Raw genomic sequence first — 24637 nt, 5'->3', positions numbered from 1 at the left:
CGGCAGCGGCGGAGCGCGGTCGGACGGCGCGGCTCAGCGCCGGCTCCGCCCCAGTTCCAGCAGTGCCGGCCTCCCGCCGCCGGCCCGCGGCTGCCCGGCAGCGGGCCCTGCAGCTCGGCCCCGTCAGCCGTAGTGGTACACGAAGTCGTAGCTGCTCGGCTCCTTGGGGATGGGCGGCGGCGCTTCGGGGATCTGGATGTTCTCCAAGTCCAGGAGCCTCAGCTTCATTTCCATGCTCAGCAATGTGTCCAGGTCGCTTTTAGTCAGCTCACTGGACATGTCCTTCCCCAGGAGAGCATTAAGCCCATCAATCCAGATACAGTACTGTGGAAAAAAATAAAAGGATCATTCGCAACTCTGGCCAAAAATGATAGGTTATGTTGAATCTTTCCATCCGTGCAACGATTAGATACTCCTGTATGGCTCCAAAATAGGAAACGTGGGAGGGAGTTAACCCCAGCCCCAGAACAGTGCCCACAGAGATTTCCAATGGAAGTTAGAGGCCTAGAGGCAATCATGACCCCGTGGCTCTAGGAGCGGGCCAAGAGCCTCTGTTGTGGCATAACAACAGAAAAAGCAAAGCTCTTTAAGGCATCGGTGTGTTGCAGGATGGGGGAAAGGGAACAGCTGACTGCATAGGAAGAAAGAAAGCAGCAGTCCAGACTAAGGGGAATTAGTGGAGGAATTTTTTTCTTTTTTAAAAAGCAAAAGATAACTGGGGGGGGGGGGGGGGGAAGATTCACACCAAGTATCGGCAATGTTTTCTAAGAATGAACCTGGTGGGAGACATCCTGCTCAAGCCTTTAATGAGAAGCAACTGATCCTTCTTAAATCTCTGAAGTTAATTGCTTTATATGCTACCACTTAACAGCTGTGTTTCTTACCTCATATTTATTAGGTGCAATGAAGTTCAAGGTCTCATCGGGATCATATAATATCGAGAAGGCCAATTCTAACACTTCCTGAAGGGAAAAGAATCTTTCACTCATCGACTGAGCAAAACATCACAGCTCCTCCTGCCTGCTAACCCAACAACAGAGGCTGCCTTGCTGCAGCACAGTGCACATTCCCGTTTCAGTATTCTGACCAACTCTGAATAGCCCATAGCACAACCAGACTATGCTCACAGCACCTAGCAATCACAAATGAGTACTAGGAAAAGGCCCAGATATGAGATGGGTTTTGTAAACAATACACCTTCAGTGTGGAAGACCATTTGCTCCTGTTGCTTGCTTTCAGTCTTCAACTCTATAGCACTGGATATTAATTACAGGCAAAAAGAGAGCACTTACCTTATTCTGCTTCAGTGCACTTTTCTCCTTCATGTGTGGACAATCCTTCCCTGTGACAATGGCTTTGATGTCTGCAACTGGAACTAGCAGTGAAAAAGTAAAACTCACAAACAAGAAACTGAGCATTGTTCCTTTGTAGCTCTATACTGCAGTTTTCCAGAACACATTACCAGTAACACATCCCTACAGCTGGCTGTTATAAGAAATGCCAAGCAATTCCAACACTCAAAGGATTTGGGCGAAGACCAAAAGTTGATCTCATCTCAGTCAGGGCTTCAGCCACAGCTCTTTTTCTCTCATCTCTAGGATGGTACTCGTAACAACCTCTAGAGGGCAGAGCACAGAACACTGCACAGCGTGCTCAGAGCAGTAATTGGGCCTTACTTTTTTCCTGTAGAGATTCAAAGGTCACTTCTCCCTGGGCATTATCTTCCAGATCTCCATAGTGTAGCACCTTGTGATTCAGAGCCAGGCGACAATACCAAAATCTTTCTGGAACACACATCAAGTAGAGTAAGCTGAACAAGATCATTCATATAAGGTCTTAACAGCCACTATGCTATAGTCTCCCCACCCAATCCCTCTACTCCCCCAGTTCCTCAGCACTGCTTCCTGTTCATGAGGGCATGGCTGCATTCTTAGAGATGTACATCTGTTCCATCCCAAACTACTGGGTGGTATAGACAGCCCAGGTAACCAGCTTTCCTTTCTGGCAACACGCCTGCTGACAGATTAATTCATTAGATCTTATTTGCTTGCAGTTCTTCACAATAAAAAAATGCAGTAGATGCTGTCGCCTTACCTTGTCTTCTGCGATTTCCAATTTTTCGAAAACTACTTCCCTCACAAAGCCTGTTCAGGCGCTGCTGCTTTATCAGCTCCAAGATCTCAGGTTGGATTTTCTCTCTCAGCTCCCTGGAATTCAAATATGGAAGAGTAAGCAGAAAATGGAGATAATGGCAAGCACAGAAGGCAACTGTTTTGTTAGGCACTTACACAATAGGTGGTGACTGGAAGTCATCTTGGCTCATTCTCTCAGACTGGCGTAGTCGCAGAATTTCAGAATAGCTCAGGCTGCGCAGTTTGCTCTTGAACTGGTCCAGGGAGTTTGGTTTAGATGGGAGAGCCCGTGTGATCTGTTCCCTCACAACCTGCATAACCTAAAGAGGTTGAACAGGGAGAAAAGCAAGTCACATTCTTGCCTGCTTAATGGCAAAAGAGAACCAGGGCACAGCTCAGTGGCAGCAAAGAACTGATGTGAAATCACCACAGCCAGGAGTGTCAAGGTACTTTGGAGTGACTTTGGAGATCCAGAAGAACAAAGAATGACCTCGGGTTATACCAAATAAAAGGTGGGCTATCCTCCCTTACAGCCCATGTCAATGCCCTGTCATACCTTCTGCACCCTACTCTTTAACCAAGTGTACAGGCCGAGTGAACACGTGCCATTCTGCAAAAGATTCTACAAAAATACCTCTTCTCCACTCTGACCTTATTAAAATCTTCTGCTGTCGCCCTCATTTCTTTCCAGGTCTTGTTCAACAGCTGGATGCAGATGGCAAATAGCTCCTCAAATGCACGGTCATGGGTGAAAAACATGGGGTGATAGTCATTCCGGCCTTCGTTGGCTTCAGGAAGAAACAGAAACCACAACCATGTGAGCGTATTGCACAAGGGCTACTAAGAGTAACTAAAATCCACTACAGTGACAGAAACCTGATGGTGTACTAACTTAAGACAGTTCAATGCTTTTCTCCCCATGGACAGTCTATATTGGGAATGGCAACTATCCCCACGCTTCACCATGCAAGCCTCTGTGACTCATGTGCTCTTTTCATACTAGTCCCCTCAAATGACTGCTTGCAGTTGTTTCACACTTGCCTCTGGTAGAATTTCTTATAGTGGTTAGTTGTCTCAGAAAGCTGTTTTGAGACTGTCAGAGCGACCGAACTTTTCTCAAGTTCATGATGGTGTCTAGAGTGTTTTTTTTATACAGCACCCTGCTGAAGCTTCAGGAAGTTGAAGCCTTCCACTTGTGTCAGTTTTTCAGGACAGCCAGAGTGCACAGGCCAAGATTTCTTACTTTACTCCAATACTGGTATTATCACTGGCACACTGACACTGCAACTCCAAGCTCCCCTTACATGGCAGAAGTGAGATCGAGGTACAAATGCTTGTGAATATTGGTCAGCCTGTAAGCTACTTCCAGAAACATCAGCCCAGCAACTTGGAAAGCTGGAGTAATAAATGGTACTTACGGAGCTCCCCAACTTGCAGGATCTCACAAAGCATCCTGGTAAGCTCAATGGCACTGCGCCCAAAGGGACACTCATGCTTATCTTCTCGACTGCTGTTCTCCAGAACAATCTACAAGAAAAGGATCCAACACACACACTAAGAGCTGCTGAGGTGTTGGTATCTGCAAAAACCAGCAGCTCCACTTACCCGGATATAGGTATCCTGATGAAATTTAGCCAAGTAGAGCATATTGTCCAATGCCAGCATCCCTGGAGGAGTCTGAGTAAAATCCATGGCTGGATTGATGTGATTCTGTGAAAAGAGGGTGTAGAAAGAACCCAAACAAATTAGCTCAAAGAAACTGTGTGAGAACCTTTTCTGAATGCATTTTACAACTGCTTGTCCATCAAGCATTCCCTCACATTTATCCAAGAGGTAACCCTGTACACCTGCTGACGCTATCTGAACTTTCTAGAAGACAGGCTGATTCCAAGTTCTTCATAGAATAGGTGCATATGGTAAGTAAGTATCTCCAGAGAATGTACCTAATGAGCCCTGGCATTTAACCAATCAGCAAGTTCATAATGATCTTCCCTAGGAGTCTGAGCGTAGCTGAATTTCTAAAACTCTGATACAGAAGTATGGTAAAGCAAATGGCTATTTCTGTTTCTTATTTTCCCACAACTCTGATGGAGATTGCTTAGATTGCCTTTACATGCTTTACAGTCAGCACTCTCTCTAGATGCATACAGTGAATCCCAGCATCTTGTAGTCCTTGGTGTACATGGCTTTGCGTTTTTCTGTTCCACTGCCAGGGACGGTGTTGCTGTCAGACTCTGCATCAAATGCAATTCTTCGCAACTCAAATATGATGTCTCTCTGTGCCTGAAGGACAGAAGGCAGGGAAATGGTAATGTGTGATCAATCACTAGGGAGTACTCTCACATAACGCACAGTCCCACCTCTCTCTCCAGAGCTCACACAGTGAATACAGAGAGATGCCAAAGGTCATTAACACTACATAAGAAGAGGCAATCCATTTCAAAATGGCAAGTTTCAGTATATTGGGTAATGCAAAATATTTGTTCGCATTTTCCTTTAACTGCCCCAAGTTTACTTAAAGGCAGTTTCCAGGCATTCAGATAATGCTAAGGCATTTCTCACTCAAGACTACAATGCATCTAAGAACTGAGTAACAGACACCTTAAAAATGCCCAGCTTCTTTGTATACCACAAGGAAATGGATAAAATTATGTGCCCTCCATAGAGGTGGAGTAATCAGTTTGACAGCTGGCATCACACTGGTCGAGAAAGGAATACATGGCTTCCAGTGACCACTTACATCTGTAAAAGTCCCACAGCGTACAGCAGGATAGTCATGAGCATACCCTAATCTCGAGGACTACAATGTGAGGGGTGGCTTTGAAACTTTATGTGCCCTCTACTGCAAATTCTATGGAGCTAAGGAGCTCAGGAATAAGGCCCCTTGTACGTGGTATTCTATCAGATCTTACTCAGCTCTAATAGTGACCTGATCATTGGGATCCATCTTGGTCATCATTCTCTCTTCCAGGAGATTAAAGGTCAGGACCTGTAGCACGTACAGCTGATGTGCCATTTCTGTTTTAATCGGGCGGTTTCCTCTGATCACATGCTGCAAAATAAAGGATAGGATAGAAATGAAGAGAACACAAAAACTGAGGTATTAGCTGTCGCCATATGCCAGGCTACATGTACATCTCTGTACATGAAGATTCACCTGTTTAACCTCCATATTCCATCAGAAGCATCATGATAATGCTCTGTAACAGCAGAAAGAAGCATCCCAAACTCCCTTTTGAACAAGTGGCTCCAATTTCACCTTTGGAAGAGTCACTTTTCTGAAAGTGCCCTGAGGGTAGCAGAATTTACACTCTGCACAAGTAAAACCCCTATTGAGCAAACATTAGGAAGCACTCTGTCATTCCAGACATACTTACATTCAGAATTATAGACCTCAGGTGCTTCTGGGCAAATGCATTAGCCATTTCCTGTTGTGGAATTTAAAGATGAAATAACATGAGTGAAACATAAACAAAAAGCCCACATTGTGCAGAAAGGAGAGAAAGAAGGAAGCCTATGAATTGGCGATAGCACTGGCACACAACAAAGTGCTTTTACTACAGACTGTCAATTTAGCATGGCATCTCACCACAAAGCCAGCATCAAGTTGGGATGCAAGGGTCATCTTTATCATGGCACAACTCATGGATGGCTCCCCTACAAAACATCATTAATGTGGAGAAAGGCACTAGTGTAGTCAAAGAACAGAAGAAAATTTAGTTTAACATTGGACATCTAATGATACTTCAATATCAAGAGATATAGCAGCAGGGAGCATACTGTGGGCTGCCCAGAAAAATCTGTCATTACAAGATGTTCCTTCAATTAGGATTTCATAAGTTTCTATACCTAGGTATACACCCAAGATAACAAGGGCTAGAGGATGTAGTTTTCAGGTCTCCTCCCTCTCAAAGACTCTCCCTCTGAAATTTACATTTCCTTTGTCTCGGTTCCTAAAGAGGTGTTTAGAAGTCAGTTTAAGGACAATTTGCAGAAGCACTTCAGTTTACAAAAATAAAGGGTAAATAATTTTCATGCTTAAAGGAAAGCTTCCAGTTTCCCTCTTTACTGCATGGCTTCCTTCCCCAGATGAGGAGGGTTCCCAACCATCAAATCATGATGACAAACAGTCACAGCAGATGCAGTATCTGCTAAAAGCCTTCAGTTCCGGGACCAATTGCACATGCACCTGCAAAAGTCTAACCTGTGCTTTCCTTGTAAATTGTGAAGACATGCTTTTTAAAATACCAGCACACCTGCTAGGAGAGTGGCCCACTAATGTGGGCTAATGTGAAGATGGCATATTATTAGAATTTTGCTGTTATAAGCAAAATCTTTGGGTAAGAAAAATCTGTTGGGCAATACAATACATTGTCTGGAAGAAGTCCAAAAGAACTGCCAGCCTGAGATCTCTTCACATTCCTGTGCAGTACAGATTGAGAATTGGAAGCAGATGAGCAGTCTTAGACAATTGCACTCAATCAGCAGTACATTCTGAGCAATCCAAGACTGTTGCAACTGCTCATATCAACCCTGCTCTTGCCAGGCTTTATAAGGAGTCTGGTAAAATGTGTATATTAACCTCATACCAAGAAAGTGATATGCTGGCTCACAGCCAAGCCGTGATGGCTGCAAGTTCAGCAGCGCTCATGTTACAACCAAAATGAGTCAGTGCTTGAGTGGAAGATATCTAAGAAGCATGTAGATGAAGTAGGAAGTGGTTTCAGAGATAACACACTGCCCTCTGAGTCATTATTTTTTACTATGATTCGTGAGATGTACTACTGAGAATAGAACAAGGCCTGCTGTTAGGATTTGTTCATGCATGCAACACAAAGAATCCTTACTCTGAAGGAATTAGTTTGTACATGGGATGAAGTAACAGGTGACTGAAGCAGATAAACAGTGGGAAGGACAAAGACAATTAAACAATTCTAAATAGCATAGTAAGAAGCATGAGCACGCACATAGCCTAACCACTGCTAAGGGATTTACGTTCTGCTGAGTGTCCAATAACGCCCACTTTGCTGCTCGATGGGGTCATAGAATAACAGAATCATTTATGTTGGAAGAGACATCTTGAGATCATCTAGTCTAACTCCCCTGGTTCAAGCAACCTCAGACAGAGCAGGTTGCCCAGAACCGTGTCCAATCAGGTTTTTAGTATCCCCACTGATGGAGCCTCCACAATCTCTCTGCGTAACCTGTTCCAATGTTTGACCACCCTCATATTAATTTGGGTTTGGGTTTTTTTTTGTTTGTTTTGTGCGTTCAAGTGGAATTCCCTGGGTTTTAAGCTTTGCCCATTGCCTCTTGTTCTGTCAGCAGGCACTGTTGAGAAGAGTTGGGCTCCCTCTTCTTTATTGTGTCCCATCAGGTATTTATACACATTGGTAAGACCCCCCTGAGCCTTCTCTTCTCCAGGTTGAGCAATCACAAATCTCTCAGCCTCTATTCATACGAAAGATATTCCTGTCCCTTAATCACCTTCATGGCCCTTTGTAGTCACGTGGATTGTGTTCGGGGGGGGGGAGTGAAAAAAAAAACTTGGAATTTTGTTTGCTGTGAAGTTTAGTATCTTGGCCAAATTACCAACAGAAGAGTATGTCTTCCTTATTTTCATGTGTTAAGCATATCCATTAATTTTAGAAATGATGTAACATTTATTGAGACCATAATTTCCCCTCTGAAGACACTGCATCCTTGGCAAAAGTGGAATGTTCTCTGTGCCACCCAGAAAATCTAAAAAACATACCAGAATCTCAAGATACAGAAGGTTCCAAATCAACCTATTAACAAGAGTGGCAATTCCCATGGAGATAGCACGGGGCAAAAAAAACCATTCTTGGAGTACAATTCCCATAAGGGTGAAGTCACAGATTAGGCAGAATGTATGCTCTAGCCCCTAATCAGCACTAGGTTTTGTGGCTGCTCTTCACAAACAGCTCTACCTTCAGAAGGATACAGCTGGATATGAAACTCATTAACTCAAGCGAGATTTGCGGTATAAACTCAGGCTGCAGTAAGTTTAAAGAGACCCAGACTGCTAAAGAACTGGTTCCAGTTTTAAAATTGGTTCACCTGGTCAGTCTTGTAGTATCAGTTTCCTTTTACAATCATCTTTATTATCTTGTGTGCACAATAAGTCATTCAAGATTTCTCCTGCTACTGATTCTTCTCCCCTTCACAATCTGAGTACATCCCCATGAGTCCTCCCGCCCTTCTCCCTAGGCTCATCCACTATCTGAAGCCTGTATGCATCATCTCCGAGATACAAGGAGGCATAACTGGAGAAAAGCTAACATGCCTACAGTTCCGCATGACCAGCCCCCAGGCTTGAGTTACTTACAGTGATGGGCAGGTCTAGTGGGTTAAGCAGCTTGTCCTGCTGGCAGAAAGCAAAAAAAGGCACAAAGAGAAGCAGACAGGATTTAGCTCGGAGTCCAGAAATAAGGCACAAACAGGGCAATAGAGAAGAAAGGCTTAACACAGCAAAGCTACATGATACAGACATATGCACATCTTGCACGCAGCTGAGATCTTGGGGGTTTCCTCAGAGCAGGACAGGTGTTTCACTTCTCACATTTGCCACTGAGAATATCCCCCTATGACTTACGAAAGTTCCCTTTTTGCGGGGACGTGGAGGTGGGGTGTTTGTTTAGTAAGTACATACAACCCCAAGGACTCTACACAGCCTACCTCTCCCATATGGAATTAAGTTTCTTCAAAAAAAATTTCCATGCTGTATAAAGGATTACTTTCTGTCTCTCGAGGCCTTTCAGATTGCTTTCTGAGCATCTCCTAAACACAGATGTGCTGCTCCAGAACACATTATAAATGGGATGGTACTTTTACTCCTATGTTGCCACACTGAAACAGCTATAGGTTCCTGGCAAGGTCCAAGGTCTGCCTTGCCCAGACAATATGATTTCTGAGGCATAAACAGCCAGCCAGTAACTATTATTCAGGTTTAAAGTCAAAAAGCAAGAACAAACCTGTCTCTTGTCCTCAGGTGCCTTCAGGAAAAGGGCATTGATCAGGGCAATGGCATATGTCTGAATCTCTTGGTTTGAGCTGCAGAAACAAAAATGGGAGGATCATAAGAGAACAGACAGTATATAACATTACAGCTTGCTGCTTTACCTGCACCATAACAACATTTACTGCAGCTATCTTGGATTTCAACGGACAAGCAGGATTCAGGTAATCTACTTGCATGCCATCCAACTCTTTGTAAGGCCTGCAAAAAGCTAACAGAAATTGCTGACTGATAGCTCCATTATTCCAAAGATAGTGCAGACTGCAGCCTAGCAGAGCTCAGAATTCAGCACCACCACAGTTTGTTTCCAGCACTGAAACTATTACTGTCAAGCCTGGTTATACTGCAGTCTGTTACATGGATACAGTTAGAAACTTATATGGAGCAAGTAATTTTTCTCCCCTATGTCAATGGAAGCCACCAAACGCAAATGGAACTAAGGGGAAAGCATGCCTCTCTTTTATGGCATTGCCTTCCAACCTCAGTAGTTTGGCCCAACCCACACGTCTTTTTCTTATTTTCACTGAAGAGCTTCTTCAAGTAAAGGGAGTTTAGTCCCTTCCTAGATCACGCACAGCATGTGGTTTCACTTGTGATGCTTTGAATAAGCTTCCAAATGCTGATCACACTCTTTTCCACTCCCATCTTGATGCTCTATCAAATCCAGTTTTGTTTCTTGCTATACTACTACTCTGTGTAGTGGGCTGACCTTGGCTGGATGCCAGATGCCCACCAAGCCGCTCTATCACTCCCCTCCTCAGCAGGACAGGACAGGGGAGAAAGTAAGATGAAAAAAAAAATCTCATGGGTCAAGATAAAAGCACTTTTAATAAAGCACAAGCAAAGGCCGTGCACAGAAGCAAAGGAAAAAAAAGATTTATTCTCTACTTCCCATCAGCAGGTGATGCCCAGCCACTTCCTGAGAAGTAGGGCTTCAGTATGCACAGCAGTTGCTCCAGAAGACAAACGTTGTAATAACGAATGCCCCCCCACCTCCTTTTTCTTAGGTTTTATTGCTGAACAGACGCCATATGGTATGGAATATTCCTTTGGTCAGTTTGAGTCAGCTATCCTGGCTATGTCCCCTCCCAAGATCTTGCCCACCCCCAGCCTACTGGGAAGGGGGGAATGTTGGAGAGGCAGCCTTGATGCTGTGGGAGCACTGCTCAGCAGTAGCCAAAACACTGGTGTATTATCAACACCTTGCTAGCTACCAATACAAAGAACAGCACTATGAGGGCTGCTATGAGGAAAATAAACTCTGTCTCAGCGAGACCCCATACACTCTTGGGAGACTTCTGCAGAACTTCAAACTCTTCTGATTAACAGAAGTCCATTGCATCACCTAAATGAATTTGTGTGTGTGTATATTTTTTAAAAAATATTTTATATATATATATATATATATAAAAAAAATGAAAACTTTTATAAAATATCTAAAGCTAAAACGTCTTTTAGCTTAAATAGCTATTTTCCACACTTCAGCATTTATCCCTGGCATATATGTGGATTAGAATGATATTCCTTCTTTTATTGCTCCCTTCCAAATGTTCTTCATTTTGGTCAATCTGCCGTACTTCAAACATGCAAATGTTCATGCATCATCCTAGGTTGTCCTTGGGCCTCCAAGCTTCTTCCAGAACCTATCCTCTGCTAAAGACTGCTTCCTCCTGATAGTCTTGCCAAAGAAACACCAGCAAATTCTGACTCACTCTCCAGCCTCCCTTTCTACAATATTCCCTGCATAGGTACTTTCTTCAGCAACCTTCTGTGTTATGGAAGCACTTAAGCATATGACTGTATGTCTTGAGCAAAGATACTGTGCTTAAACAACTGCTCAAGTGTGTTTAGTGTTAGGACCAAACCTGTGTTTTACTAAAACAGAAATTATAAAGCTGAAAGAACATATACTCTTTGCAGAACAAAGTTGCTGCAGTGTTCATGAGAACTTGTTTAGCTTTTCTGTTAACCAAGTTCAAATGTATAAACACTCTAAGCCCACAGTGACATTGATGCAATACATTGTTTGCACTATAATTTTGTTAAACTACTGTTCATTGATTAAGGAATAGTAATCATATTCACAATGGTGCTTTTCCACATTTTCAGAATTAAAAGGCTTGAGAAAAAAACCCCAAACAACTACTTAATGCTCTGACAAATGCACGCTTCTTTTTTTATGGAAAAGTAGAACTAATGTACACAAACAGCCTTAAAAGCCAGGTATTAATTCATCAGTTAATTTGGAAAGAGAGGAAGGGGAGGTGAGGAAAAAAAGCAAGAAAAGCCATTGTTTTCTTCCTTAATACAAAGGACAAAAACCAGAAGATTATGAGCTCTTAGATTCTAGGGGAGACAATTTAAAGAGGGGTGAAGGTGACAGATGACTGAATGCAGAAGCTTTGGGAAGTTATTTTAGTAAACGCAGGTTTGGTCCTAACACTGAACACACTTCTGTAGTTGTTAAAGCAAAATATCTTTGTTCAAGACACATACTCATGTGCTTAGGTGCTTCCAGAACACAGAACATACTTTTCCAGCATCTTACTTTTTTTTTTTTTTTAAAATCTGTTAGAAAACCTGAAGTTCAAGTAAGACATCATATCAGTAATACTGTAAAAATAGCCTCTTTAAGTGTTTTAAATATAAAAGGATGTACTTTCAAATTAACAGATACTCATAAAATTGATTTAAATCACACCACTGTTGGGTGGACACTCACACTTGCAGATGAGAAATGAGCTGCCCCACGGTGATCTCTTCTGCTATCTTCTGATACAGAGTCTGACTGTTTAGCACCATGCTTTCTAGAATGGCTAGGGATCGTTGGAGGATGGAGACATCTACCATAGGCTGACTCACATACCCTGCAATCTAAAAACAGATGAACCAGCAGGTCAACAGGTGCCTATCCAGGAAACCTTGTGGTGAGTGAGACAAGCTAAGGGAGACAGGGGTCAGAAAGCTGGGTGCACTGTGCTCTCAATGAGTACTCAGCTTCTCAGAATCATCTTGCCCTTTCTGGAAGCTGCATTAAAGCATGAAAAGAAATAGCACCCACTCACCCACTTTACCCAAACTCACCTGTTTGATGAAGGTTATTGAGACCATGTCCCAAGAGACAATACCATGGTCCATGAGCTCCAAGAAGGCAGTCAGGGTGAAAGCCAACATCTCACTGTAACTGAGAAAATCAAGAATGCAGTTAAAAGATACCTGGTAGCAAGGAAGAAACCTGTCCAGCTGAGTAAGCTGGATAAGAGAAAAAAGTCACCACCTTCTCCAAATAAAACAGGCTACAGTTTGGCAGCTGGGGGAGCAATAAAGTATTTGCATTTATGAAGATAATTTTACTGTTTTGTAGAATCATATTTTATTTTTCCTGATTACAAGCACAAATTAAAGCTAGCAAAAATAAGTCTCTAGTCCTGCCACCAGAGACTCACAACCACCTGGATCAGTACCTGGCTAGTCAAAGGAATAACAGGAGAAGCAGCAATGCAGTATTTATTCTTGAGCAGTGCAAAGTGTTGCTACTCAAATTCAACAAATTCAAAAGGGAAAAAAACCAAACCCAACCAAAACCCAGCAAAACCCAGCATATTCAGTACAATGACTGTCAGTTAGAAAAAGACCAGCTTGAAAAGGGGAAAGCTTTTTAAGCTGATCAACTGAAAATTAAAACCATCTGCAAACGCTAGGTTTTTCAACTGCTGTCAGATTTGAGCTCCAGAGTAAATTTATATCACAAAACATGCAAAAATCTTTGGAAATAATAACCCCTCCACACACACACAAAAACCTAACAAACACGTTTTAACATCAGAGAAAAACAAAGAAAAATTGTCATTCTGTAAATATTGGGACCTGGCTTGAAATAAAACAAAAGCACAGCATGAGCTGTGGAAAATTTAATACATAACCACAAGACAGAAAGGTAAAAAAGACAGAGGGAAAGATTGCAAAATATGCTGAAAACATATTAGTTGCTAATATGTAAGAAAATAGAAGACCTATAAATGTTACAACAATAAGTTATCAAGACTTTAAAAGTTCTTTCAATGAAACAGAACAACTACAGCAGAAAAGCCAAGTGAATTATTTGCATCAGAGTTCACCGTGAATATGCTTGGGGAAACTTCCAGATCGGAGTTTGGTTTTTTTCAGGTTTTTTTGTTTGTTTTTAAGAGAGAAGAAAAGTCTTCAAATCTGTCATTTGAACATCACTAGAAGATGTTCTGGAACAAGCCATTAGTATGAAAAAACAGGTCTCCAGGACCAGATGATATTCACTGAAGTATTCAAAAGGAACCATGGTAAAAACGAAACATTGCCAAGGCAAACATAACAGCAATTTCTAGAGAGAACTCAGGCAGGAATCTGAAGGATATATTAGGCATTTAGGTATTTGTCACCAGAAAGATAGAGGGAATCTATGATAAAAGAATAGTACCACTAGAAGAAAAATAAATATTTAACAGGGAAGAATTGCTATGGCTTTTGTAGGCGGAAGTTATGTTTCACATCTATATGTGTATTGGGTTTATGTGGCAAGGCTTTGGTGGCAGGGGCTGCAGGGCACCCACTGTGAGGAGAGGCTGGGGCTACCCTGTGCCAGACACAGCTGGTCCCAGATGGCTCTGTGATGAACCCACCACTGGCCAAAGCTGAGCCCGTCAGTCAAGCTGGTGGCACTTCTGTGGAAGTATATTTAAGAAAGGGTAAAAAATGCTGCACAGCAGTTGTGACAGAGGAGTGAAAGAACATGTGAGAGAAACAACCCTGCAGACATCAAGGTCAGTGAAGGAGGATGGGGAAGAGGTGCTCCAGGTGCTGCAGCAGAGATTCCCCTGCAGCTTGTGGAGAGACCACAGTGAAACAGGTTGTCCCCTGCTGCCCGCAGACCACCACAGTGGAGCAGATATTCACAGCGCAGCCCGTGGAGGACCACACGCTGCAGCAGGTGGAGATGGCCTGAAGGAAGCTGCAGCCCGCGGAGGGCCCATGCTGGGGCAGGCTCCCGGCAGGAGCTGCAGCCCGTCAAGAGGAGTCCATGCAGGAGCAGGTTTTCTGGTAGGAACTGAGGCCCACAGGGGACCCACACTGGAGCAGTCTGTTCCTGACACTGTGTCTTGTGGGGGACCCACAGTGAAGCAGTTTGTGAAGGACTGTATCCCGTGGGAGGGACCCCACGCTGGAGCAGGGGAAAAGTGTGATGAGGAAGGAGCAGCAGAGACGAAGTATGATGGACTGACTGCAGCTCCCATTCCCCATCCCCCTGCGCAGCTCGGTGCTGGGAGGAGGCAGAGCGGGGAGTGAAGGTGAGTCCGGAAAGAAGGGGGTGCAGCGAAGGCGGTTTTACTTGAGTCTTTGTTAACTGGCAACAGATAAATTAATTTTCTCCAAGTCAAGTCTGTTTTGCCCAACCCATGAGCTTTTTCATCTTGTTTTCTTCCCCTGTCCTGTTGAGGAAGGGCTTGGTAGGCAGCTGGCAGCCAGCTGAGGTTAACCCACCACAATACTGAAGAGGTCTTTGAACAAATCAGTAAGTCAAAACAAGAACAGCTGAGCACAACTGCTGGACTTCGAAGAAGATTTTTTTATGAGGTGCTTCACTAATGTATCTTTAAAAACCCAAAACACTCAGCTGCTGAAGGGTAAAAACAAAACCTCTTTCTTGCATTAATAACTGAAAGACAAGAAACAAAAGGGTAGAAATTAAATGGTCAGGTTTCAAACTGATGAAAAGTTGCAAAAAAATTTCCCCACAACATCACAGTAGTACTGGAAACAGCTACCTAGGGGAAGCACGGAAAGAATGATTAGCACTCTGGAATGGCTGCCATAGTCCATTAGCACTGTAACTAAGACTGCAGCTTAGAAAAGGCATGACGAAAGGTTGCTATGAGAAAGAGATCTATATGGTTATGAATGGTACAGAGAAGACAGAGGAATTTACAATTTCTCGTAACAAAATACATAGCAGGAACCAAATGAATATTAGGTGACATTTAAAATAAAGGAAGTATTTTTTTTCTTATAGGACAAGTAACTGTGGAGCTTCATTTCCACACAGTGCTGTAGATGTTGAAAACATAAATTGATGAAAAATGAAGAAGAAAAATCTGTGGAAGAAACACCAAATGTTCTTAAAACAAAGAGATACAATTTCTGCTCGGGAAGCCCAAAAGTTGAAAACTGTTGGAGACTGAAGACTGATACTTTCTCTGCTATACATTCCTTAGCCCTTTCTATTCCCTAAGATAAACAGACGTTTGGCCTTCATAGCAACTCTTCTTATCATGCAGGTCAAAAAGTACTGACCATGTATAGAAGAGCCAGCAACATGCTTGCTGCTGACTGGCACATACATGCCACCAGTTCTACAGAAATGTTCTTGTGTGCAACTGCATGTGGGTTTTTCATAGGATACCTCCTCCCTTAGACGGCAGATGAATAACTGCTCGAGGAGATAATGACCACAAGAAAGGTAATAAAAGTAATTTAAATTATCAAAGTGACCTTTCAATGCAAGTTTCACACATCATAAATGTCTCCTCTTTTGCCTCATGAGGTTTAGCAAATCGCTAGAAAGACTTTGTCTCAGTTAATATATTGGCATTTGCTATGAGGTTGGGTGCTTAATGCCACTTCAGCAAGCAAAATTAGCCCCTTATTTGAGGCCCTGTTCCAGAGTCCTGGAATACAGGAAACTTACTGGGACAGAAGCTTGGTCCCGCTCTCCACAAGCCGTGTCAGCACTGTAATCCCTTCCATGTTAATGAACTCTGTGGCAAAGGTCACATCTGCCGAAAGTTTAGCCAGTTCCTTCATGGCATCCAGTCGGGCTTCCATACTGTGCGACTGGATCCTCTCCATCAGCTGGCGAGCTGCCCTAGACTGGGAGGAAAGAGGGATGATGCCAGTTGCAGACTAGTCACCTGCAGACTGAGTTCTGCCAGCATCAGCATTCTGTCAGAAGTCCATGGATGGGCAGAGAGAGCACAGCAAGGGTAGAGAGATACCAGCAATGACAGGGTAAGTAGCAGCAGTCAGCAAGTCTAAGATAGACTAAAAAAAGGCTGCACTCAGCAACAGTTACAGCCAAGCAGGAGGCAAGTAGAATGCTATTTTACATGTTAGACTAAATGCTTGTTTTTCCTCTTGGTGAGGTGAGTGGAGGTCGATAGAGAAATATGGAGTGAGACCATTAAAGAAATATGATGTGAAAAAAAAAAATCTCTCATAGATTCAAAGAGAAGCACAAGCTCATTTTGTGTATCCATACAACATTCTGTAAGATTTCTCAGACATAGATCAATGATATCCTCTCAACCACCTCTTGCCCAAATAACTTCTTCTTGTCCTACTCACTCTCTGCTACTTGCCATGACACTTGCACAAAAAGGGTTTAAGTATTTCAATAAAAAGGAAGCTGCAGCAAGTCTGCAAGACAACTGCTGAGGTCACAATAGCAAGAATTCACTAGGAAAAACCCTCTCTGCATCAAATTTGTCTCTCAATTTAATTTCTGCATTAAGTCAGCAGTACTGTTGCTTTCCAACTGATAATACTAACTGCACTCATATTGAGAATGCGTCTGTCAGGTGCTTTACAATATGCTAATCCAGGAGATGCAATAAAAATGTAGACTGGATTTATTTACAGAAAGTCCTATAAAAGGGCAGAGCATCCAAAGAAAGATACACACCACAACCAGGAAGGAAAACAAGAGTGTGCACCTCATTGTGCAGAATGGGCAGCAAGAAAGGCAAGCCCCCTACAATTTGGGGAGATCCAGAAAGAAAAGCTGAGAGGCAAGGAACAGCCTGTCATACGAGGATAGCTACTGAGAAAAAGGGATGTGAGGAAGCATTTACCGGGGAGACTGCCAGCTGTAGGATAGTTCCATTCTTGATGTCACAGCGAGTCTGAAAGAAAACATAAACTTTAAACTGCAGAAAAGTGGGGGAAAAAGAATGCAACTGGATCTACAGTGCACATTTGTATGCACAAGTAAAGGGGTTCCTATACCACACAACCCTACTGAGGGTATTGAATTGAGTCACTGGGTCCTCACACCTATCAGCATGCAAAGGGAGAAGTGCAAGGCTCCTCAATTGAATGACACCATTCAAGTCTGAGTATTTTTGATAGCAGAGATGCGGCCCCCCAAGGATTAGCGACAGTATTGTTCCATGACACTAGTCCAAGGCATTCTGCACTCTTGCATGGGACATCAGCAAACTGCTACCTCTCACACTGACCTGCTCTGTGATGTACAGCTGAGGACCATCAGCATACCGCAAGGTGTAGTATTCAGGGTTTGGCAATGACCACCTGGCAGAGGAAGAAGAAGGATACATAAGCTTCTTCCTCCTTTTTTCTTCTGGCTCTCAATTAGGAACAGGAGCTTGATCCCAGGAGGGTGGAAAAGAACTTTCAAGCAAAGCTTTAGCATGGGAAATTAGGTCTCCTGAAGAGGAGAGAAAACACCTTCCTCTTGAGGGAGGGGTGGGACTTCAGCCTACTCTAAGTCAAACTCTGTGCAATGTCTGAAGAGGCCTGCACTTCAGGAACAGCAAGATGGGCCAGTCCTCAGAGACACTGACCCTAGGGGCATACACATGCACACACTCAGAATTGGAATAAAGATGCAAAGCCTCTGTTTTCCAGGAGATCCTTTTCTTCCCAATTTAAACCTTGGCCCATTTCATGGCCAAAACCGGCAGCAGGCAGCATGGATCGGGCTAGCAGCACATTGACAAGCAGCAGAGGCATTCCACAGTACCCCAGCAAGATTTGTCAGGGGGTCAGACTTTCTCCACAAGAGTTCCCAGAGAACTACTTACCCATCACAGACCTCCTTGATGATGGATGCAAGAGGCCTTTTCTAGAACAGAAAGAGAAAGTCCTCAGTAGCCAGTCCTCAGCCTTTCTCAACCAGAAAGGAATACTGCCTATTTCTATGCTTCCCACATTCCAGTATCAAGGTTGTGGGGCCTTTCCTCCCACATCTGATTACCAGGTCTCACCTGATCTATTTCCAGCAGCTGGGCATTAGCACCTGGCCACTCAACAGCTACTTTCACAATGTCCGAAGGTGGTGGCATTGCTCCAGACTCCTCCAGATGCCTTTACAACAGCATACACCCACACACCTGTTAAGAGAAAGGACAGTGAGGAGCTCCGAAAACTATTTCAATTGTTACACTGCATCTAACATCAAGCTTCAAAACACTATGTAAGACCAGTCTTATGGTTTGCTGGGCCTACTAGGGACAAAACATCCAGTGTACCAGAGATAAAGGCCTCATACTAAAACAACACATTGTGAAATTGTATGCCCAACCTTACCACCTAAGGAATACTTCTGAGAGCTTGTTGGGATACTCACACAAGAAGGAGAGTCACTCTGATCAGCAAAGCCCCATTTGCCACCCACTGTGTACTGCCAGGTCAGTTTACAAGACTAGTAAAGCAATAGTTCTCTAGGGTCAGCTACTGTCCATACATGAGAGGGGGAACATACTGTCCAGGCAGCCTCCCTCCTGTGGCCTGGTGTTTACTGATGCCCCATTCATATTTCTCAGATACCTTGATCCTCTCAGGATACCCAAACAGGCTCCTAGGCAGGGTAGCAGCAGCTAGCTTTATCCCATTCCCTTCCTATAACATCATAAATCTAAACATGAATATCCATCACAGAAGTAAAGTTAACTCAGCATTTGCTCTGGAGGTCTACCTTTCACTCCTTTATTTGCCTTAGAGCATAAGCTTGTGTTCAGGGTTTGGTCCCAGACAGCTGTCAGACATGCTGGTTTGTGCTTCATCTGGTAGTAAGAGGCTGTAAAGAAATGTACTTGTTCAGTTCCTTTTTAATCCTCTCCTGGGTCAAAGGAGTAGCCCTGCTCTCTCCCACAGTGCCATAGGGAGAAAATCACAAGGGAGAGAGACAACCCTCCCCATCAGCAGTTCTCAGGAACAAAGGCTTCAAGCTGCCAAAAATGAGATCTGGCCAGACACAGAAGTAGTCCTGTCCTTAAGGACTCCTCCCGAGACTCAATTTCCATAACCCAAATGAGAAGGTAAGCATCCAAACAACTTCCCAGCTCCTATGGAAGCTCCTATTTCTCCTCTTGAGGCAACGCAAGCCCCCTTTCCCAGAACAGAGATGAGACAGTGCTAAGCAGGGACATTTTTTGTTTCATAATTAACATACTTCCCCAACTTCCTTGACCAATTGGGAAAGTGATGCTAAGACAGGCTAAGACTTGAAGGGAAACCAGCCTTTGGAATTTTCCTGATGCAAGGCAAGTAAAGAAGAGAGAACTTTCCTCAGATCAGCAAAGACTGAACAGCTGCAGAGATACCTGGCCCAGAAAATTGGACTACATGACTGTCCTGGAAAAGGGAACTTCTATGAAATTAGCTGTCTACCACAAAAGGCGTGTATGCCTAGCCTGTATAAGATGTTGACCTAGAGATCTGATGATGATCTCAATGAAGCTCATATGCCTCTTCCTTCCCTCGCAGAGACGGGTATCACTGCATGGAGAGATATGAAAACTCAGGTGCGCTAATGTTTCTCTGCATTTGTACACACACAGATCCCTTTATCAGCCCCCACTGACTGTCTTCTCACTCCAACTGAGGCAGCTTCCTCACCTAGGAAAACAGAATGCTATGATCTCCTGGTGCAGCCTTCTGAGATAGTCACAACATTATCATCACTCCTGCCTGCTGGAATTGAGGATGAGGTGTGCAAGTTTAGCATTTCTTTCATAGCATTTCCTGGAAATGCTCAGTGTTATCATTACAGCTAGCCTTGCCCTCAAGTCTCCACCAGATCAGAGATACTTGCTTTACAATGAAGGCACTTGCTGGAGAGAGAAATTAGACATTCCCCTATTAAAACAGGCATTGTTTACCATGAAAAGCCCTTGTGAAGCTGCCTTGCTCAATTTGCTCTATGCTCAGCATATGTATGGTCTTTGCAGTTCCTGCAGGAATCCAGGAAGCCTGAACTCCAAAGCTATCTGGGGCTTCAGCCAACCCAAAAGGGAGATTGGTACTGCATGTGCACAGGAACACCATCCTTCTCCACTCCCGCAACCGCCAGACTTTGTCCACCCTACCATTCCACCCCTTGGAAAGTATCTGGCAAGCAAGATTTGGAATTTCATGATATTCTGAAAATGCACAGCTTATCCCAACTCACAGAGATGGTTACAGCCAGTACTCCTTCCGGCCTTCTCTTTCCTTTTTAGTATCAATTCCAAGAGCGGCTTACGTTTTCTTAAAACCCATAAAATGACTGTAAGACTAAACACATCTCATGCAGGAAAGTGCCAGTCAAGTATGGTTCAGCTTTGCCAGTTTCTTAAAATAAGATCTCCAACCTTTCAGAGAAGCAGCACAGCATTAGCTCAGACTAACATATCAAGAAAGAGTTGGCCTCAGAAAAGCAGCAGACTCAGTGCACCAATCAGGCTGAGCAGGTCTCCAGGGTGATGATAGAGAAGCATTTATATGATTCCTGTCATACAAAATTGCAAGTTACAGTCAAGCAGTTACACAAACAACACCTGATATTTTACTTCCTAATCCTGGAGGGAAGACAACCAAGCCATCTCCCACTCCAAGATTCGCCCTGGATAAAAGTTTTACCACTTTCACCTTCACAACAAAGAGGAAAGCCTGCCCTTCAGAGAAGGTGTATCAGGTAAAAAACTCCAGCTTGGACAAGGTGAGGTCACACAATGGAAGACTGCTCATGTGAGAGCTCAATTAAATCAGTGTCTCAAAGAAGCCTTTGCAGCCCACAGAGCTAGGCTAATTCACAAACAGAAAGCACTGAGCGTATGCTGTCCCATGGAAACACTGTCTCCAAATCCCATGAGCATGTGTTAACATACTCCCCTTTCTTCACAGATTTTGATTATCAGTGTTCTATTCTCTCACTCCAAGACGGAAACATACAATTTACTCTTTGCTAAGAGAGACATGTTAACTTGCAGCAAATATGTTCTCAAGAGGCCTCTAGCCCTAAACACATACACAGCTGCTGCTGCTATTTTCATACCCATTACAATCAGTAAATTGGACTCTATTCCTTTCTTCTACACTCATCCTGAAGCAGCTAGTCTTCTTTTGTCCAACGTAAACTAGGAATTTAGGCAATAAAGCATAAGGAACCCAGGACCAGAATAGCACCTTGCCTCATTGCATAAGCAGAGCAAAGCACTTAGGAATCTGCATAAAGACAGGAATGCTCTGAGCCCAGATATACTTAGGAGACTGCAGCCCCCTGTACAGCACTTATTATTGGGGTTAGTATCAATAGCAAGCCTACCTATACCAGTTATCCTCAGCCCGTTCACAAGTCAATGCCCAATACCTGCTATTTCTAAGGATAGGAAAAGTCTGCCAAGCAAGCCACACTGCAAGTCGGAAGAGTCCCTCCTGATCCTAAAAATCTGACTTTCTCTAACATCCGAGTACAGTGTAATAAAGATACAAGGCAGAACCAAGAAAGCCTGCTGAACCAATGTACTCTGTAGCATCAGCCATAAGAATTGGGAGCTTACCTAATCCTTCTGTCTTGCAAAGAGACAGATGAACCTAATAAAACTGTGAATGTCTTCCTCACTTCCTTTTTCTGAATTACACACACACTCTCTAAAATCAATCAATAAATAAATAAATAATTTAGACTTTCAAATGTCTTTTGCAGCAATAGCTCAAAACAGAGATAACTCATCAATTACTAGTATACAAGAAGCACAGCTTTGTACATAGTCCCCAGACAAAGTGCTCCGTTTGCACGACACCCCCAGATCTGCAGGATATACAGGTTTCCATCCATTAAGTCTAGAAACAGACAGGCAGTTCCCAAATGGTATGTGATTTCCACTCACTGTTCTCCAGTCAGCAACTAAAGCCTACGATGGACTAAACCTGAGAGCCTGAGAAATCTTAGTCATATGGCATAAGCCCACATCACCTCCAATAATCAGACTGGCTTGCAAGAACTGAACAGATAATTATTTCTCCCACAAGTGAACCAACTCATGACTAGAAACCTTCTAAATCCATTCAGTGTTCAAGGCACAGCAAATACACAGTGAAGAGGCAAGGCTCAAACATTACTTCCTTGACTATTAAGAACTGAATCTGCAACTCTTAACTAATACACCCATGAGTAATTAGCATCTAATTACCACCTCTCCCTTCAGCCTCTTGCAGCACAGTCATAGTCTTCTATTTGTACTGCAACTTACATTGCAAGTTGCTACTGCAGAGTACAAGGAAATACAGTACTTTATATGCCAAAACAAAGATGCTCAGATTACTGTAGGTAGAAGCCTTTACAAATCTCTAACTTGTCTTCTCCCTTGCAAAGAACATACATCATTCAGGGAGAGGAAGTGTACATTAAAACAAAAACATTGATATTATGGGAAATTCTGCAGAAATCATAGAATCATTTAGTCTGGAAAAGACCCTTAAGATCATCAAGTCCAACCATAAACCTAACACTGCCAAGTCCACCACTAAACCATGTCCCTAAGTGCCATATAAATAAAGTCTCCTGTTTCATCAAAAAAAAAAGTACTGCAGAGGTTGACCCACAGCTTGTAGAGGCAATGCACTCTACCTTGATATCCTCACTACTGAAAACAGTAATAAACCATTTTGTATTACACTACCTTTGTACCTCAAAAAAAGCTTTCAACTGCATACAAACTCAGAAAGTAACTCACCATGATACGTTAGACTATTTCTGCCCCAAACATCTTCCATAAATGAGCACCCACTCATGACTGGAAACCATGTTCCCTATTCCAATCAGTATTCGAGGCACAGCACACATGCAGTGAAAGGAACAGAGCTTAAGGACTGTTTCTTTGCACAGCAGCACCATGGAACAGATACCACATAAGCCTACCAAGGAAGAGATTCAAACATCAAAATTGGCTGAGCAGAACCCAGAGAAGTAGGAATTAAAAAAGGTAGGAAACCCTTCAGGCAGTCTGGGTCAAACAACCCTTTGAAGGACCCACACAGATCAGTGGCTCAGCAGAAGCAGCTTTCCAGAAGAGGACAATGAAGGCTGGACTACAAATACAAAGGGTACTTCAGGTCAGCCTCTTAACACGAGGTTGTTTGTCAAAAGCATCCTTTGACAGATTTCACTGTATGTCTGCAGACAAGAGATGTAACAGACGTTAAATTTTACACTGGGTATTTTGCAGTGCACCAGTGATATATCTGATAAAATGACTGTTCGGAAGCTCTTGGAAAGAAGCACAGACTGCAATTTTGCATAGTCGTGATTATTAGTCACTTAGTAGTCTCTCACAGCACATTCTTCTCAACAACAGCATGTAAGCAATTCTCACAGTTTTATACAGGGAGACAGCAGCCAAGCTGAAATCCATCAAAGAGGAATTCACTCTGCTTCTACAGAGCCAGTTCCTTCATACAAAGCAGTGGTGTAGGGGTAGCTGCAAGGCAAGAAGAAATCAGCAGAGCCACTAATAACACACTATTCAAGAGACTTCTGAGAAGCTGCAAACTAAAACAACTAGAGTATTTTAAACAGAATTTCCCTATTCACAAACTCAATCTTCTTTTCATTACAGATAGAGAACAAAGTGTGCTGCAGGCAGAATGAAAATGAGGAGGATGAAAGAACATTCCATGAAAAAGAAAAGCTGCCTGGTAGAATCCCCCAGTCAACAAGCGAATAGCTACAGCTTCTGAAACCTGTGGATGCGACAAAACACCCCAGTAATTCTCAGCAAGTCCCAAGATCGTGGTACCAACAGGCCAAACAAAAGGTGGAAGTGACGTTAGCAGAGCAACTAACTGGACAAGTGTGCAGAGAAGACAGCTTCCTTGACCACGCAGCATAAAAGGGTAGCAGACAGCAGAGTCCAACCCGAGGGCTACATAGAGTTTTCTACATTGCCTCATGTAACAAGCAGAGAGAAATGTACTTCACTGGAGAAACCAAAGAACCAGGTGGCTCAGATTCTCCATCTCTACGTTCCTCCAAAGGCCTTCCATGGCTGCACTTCATCTGTAAAACACTAAGCCTACAACACTGGCCTCTTATCTTGCACATTCCAATGCAGCTGGGCAGAGACCATCTCTTAGCAAAGACAGAAACTGATAGCAACAGGCAAAAAGAGAGAACTGCTTTTTTATTATTGTAAATCAGTCAAGTGAGCTGAAAGTAGCCAGCCAGCCACTCCCGAAGCCTGGGCCGAAACTCAGCTTAAGACGCTAAACAATTTTTTTCTGGCGAAGCGCTGTCCGTTGGACGCCTCGGGTCCGCTCGGCTCCCGGGGGAGCAGCGGTCGGCGCCCTTCTCGGACGGCTCCTCGGCCGGATCGCGGCCCTCACGCCCGGGAGCCGGGCCGGCGCGGCGGGCCCCGCGCGCACCGAGAGCCGCAGC

General features: G+C 43.5%; 1 protein-coding gene across 2 annotated transcripts; it reads right to left on the bottom strand.

The window, feature by feature from the left end:
• Positions 1-75: 75 nt before the first annotated feature.
• ELMO2 (engulfment and cell motility 2) lies at positions 76-24569 on the bottom strand. Of its 2 annotated transcripts, XM_010569344.1 has the most exons (23): positions 24177-24569; positions 18917-19018; positions 18207-18332; positions 18024-18064; positions 17439-17511; positions 17052-17102; positions 15890-16071; positions 12256-12355; positions 11894-12045; positions 9128-9206; positions 8482-8517; positions 5510-5560; positions 5062-5184; positions 4281-4415; positions 3738-3842; positions 3551-3659; positions 2784-2920; positions 2289-2452; positions 2095-2207; positions 1677-1784; positions 1293-1375; positions 885-962; positions 76-324 (listed from the first exon to the last, which is right to left on the bottom strand). In XM_010569344.1, exons 3-23 carry the CDS (start codon positions 18282-18284, stop codon positions 124-126), a joined length of 2199 nt encoding a protein of 732 aa, XP_010567646.1. In that variant the 5' UTR covers positions 18285-18332; positions 18917-19018; positions 24177-24569; the 3' UTR covers positions 76-123. The 2 variants fall into 2 exon arrangements, with proteins under 2 accessions (XP_010567646.1, XP_010567647.1); XM_010569345.1 differs by lacking the exon at positions 8482-8517.
• Positions 24570-24637: the final 68 nt, after the last annotated feature.

The sequence above is a fragment of the Haliaeetus leucocephalus genome, unplaced genomic scaffold (genome assembly GCF_000737465.1).
Source record: "Haliaeetus leucocephalus isolate CR32 unplaced genomic scaffold, Haliaeetus_leucocephalus-4.0 Scaffold273, whole genome shotgun sequence".
NCBI lineage: Eukaryota > Metazoa > Chordata > Aves > Accipitriformes > Accipitridae > Haliaeetus > Haliaeetus leucocephalus.
This window is presented reverse-complemented; position numbering and strand designations above follow the sequence as displayed.

What these genes read in the sequence shown, in the direction of transcription:
- ELMO2 (XM_010569344.1), bottom strand. Translation starts at nt 18,284, where the DNA reads ATGCCACCACCTTCGGACATTGTGAAAGTAGCTGTTGAGTGGCCAGGT. An exon ending in AGCTGTACATCACAGAGCAG is followed by an intron (nt 17,103 to 17,438) that starts GTCAGTGTGAGA and finishes GTTTTCTTTCAG; the next exon opens with ACTCGCTGTGACATCAAGAA. An exon ending in CTCATTTCTCATCTGCAAGT is followed by an intron (nt 9,207 to 11,893) that starts GTGAGTGTCCAC and finishes TTGTTTCTGCAG; the next exon opens with CTCAAACCAAGAGATTCAGA.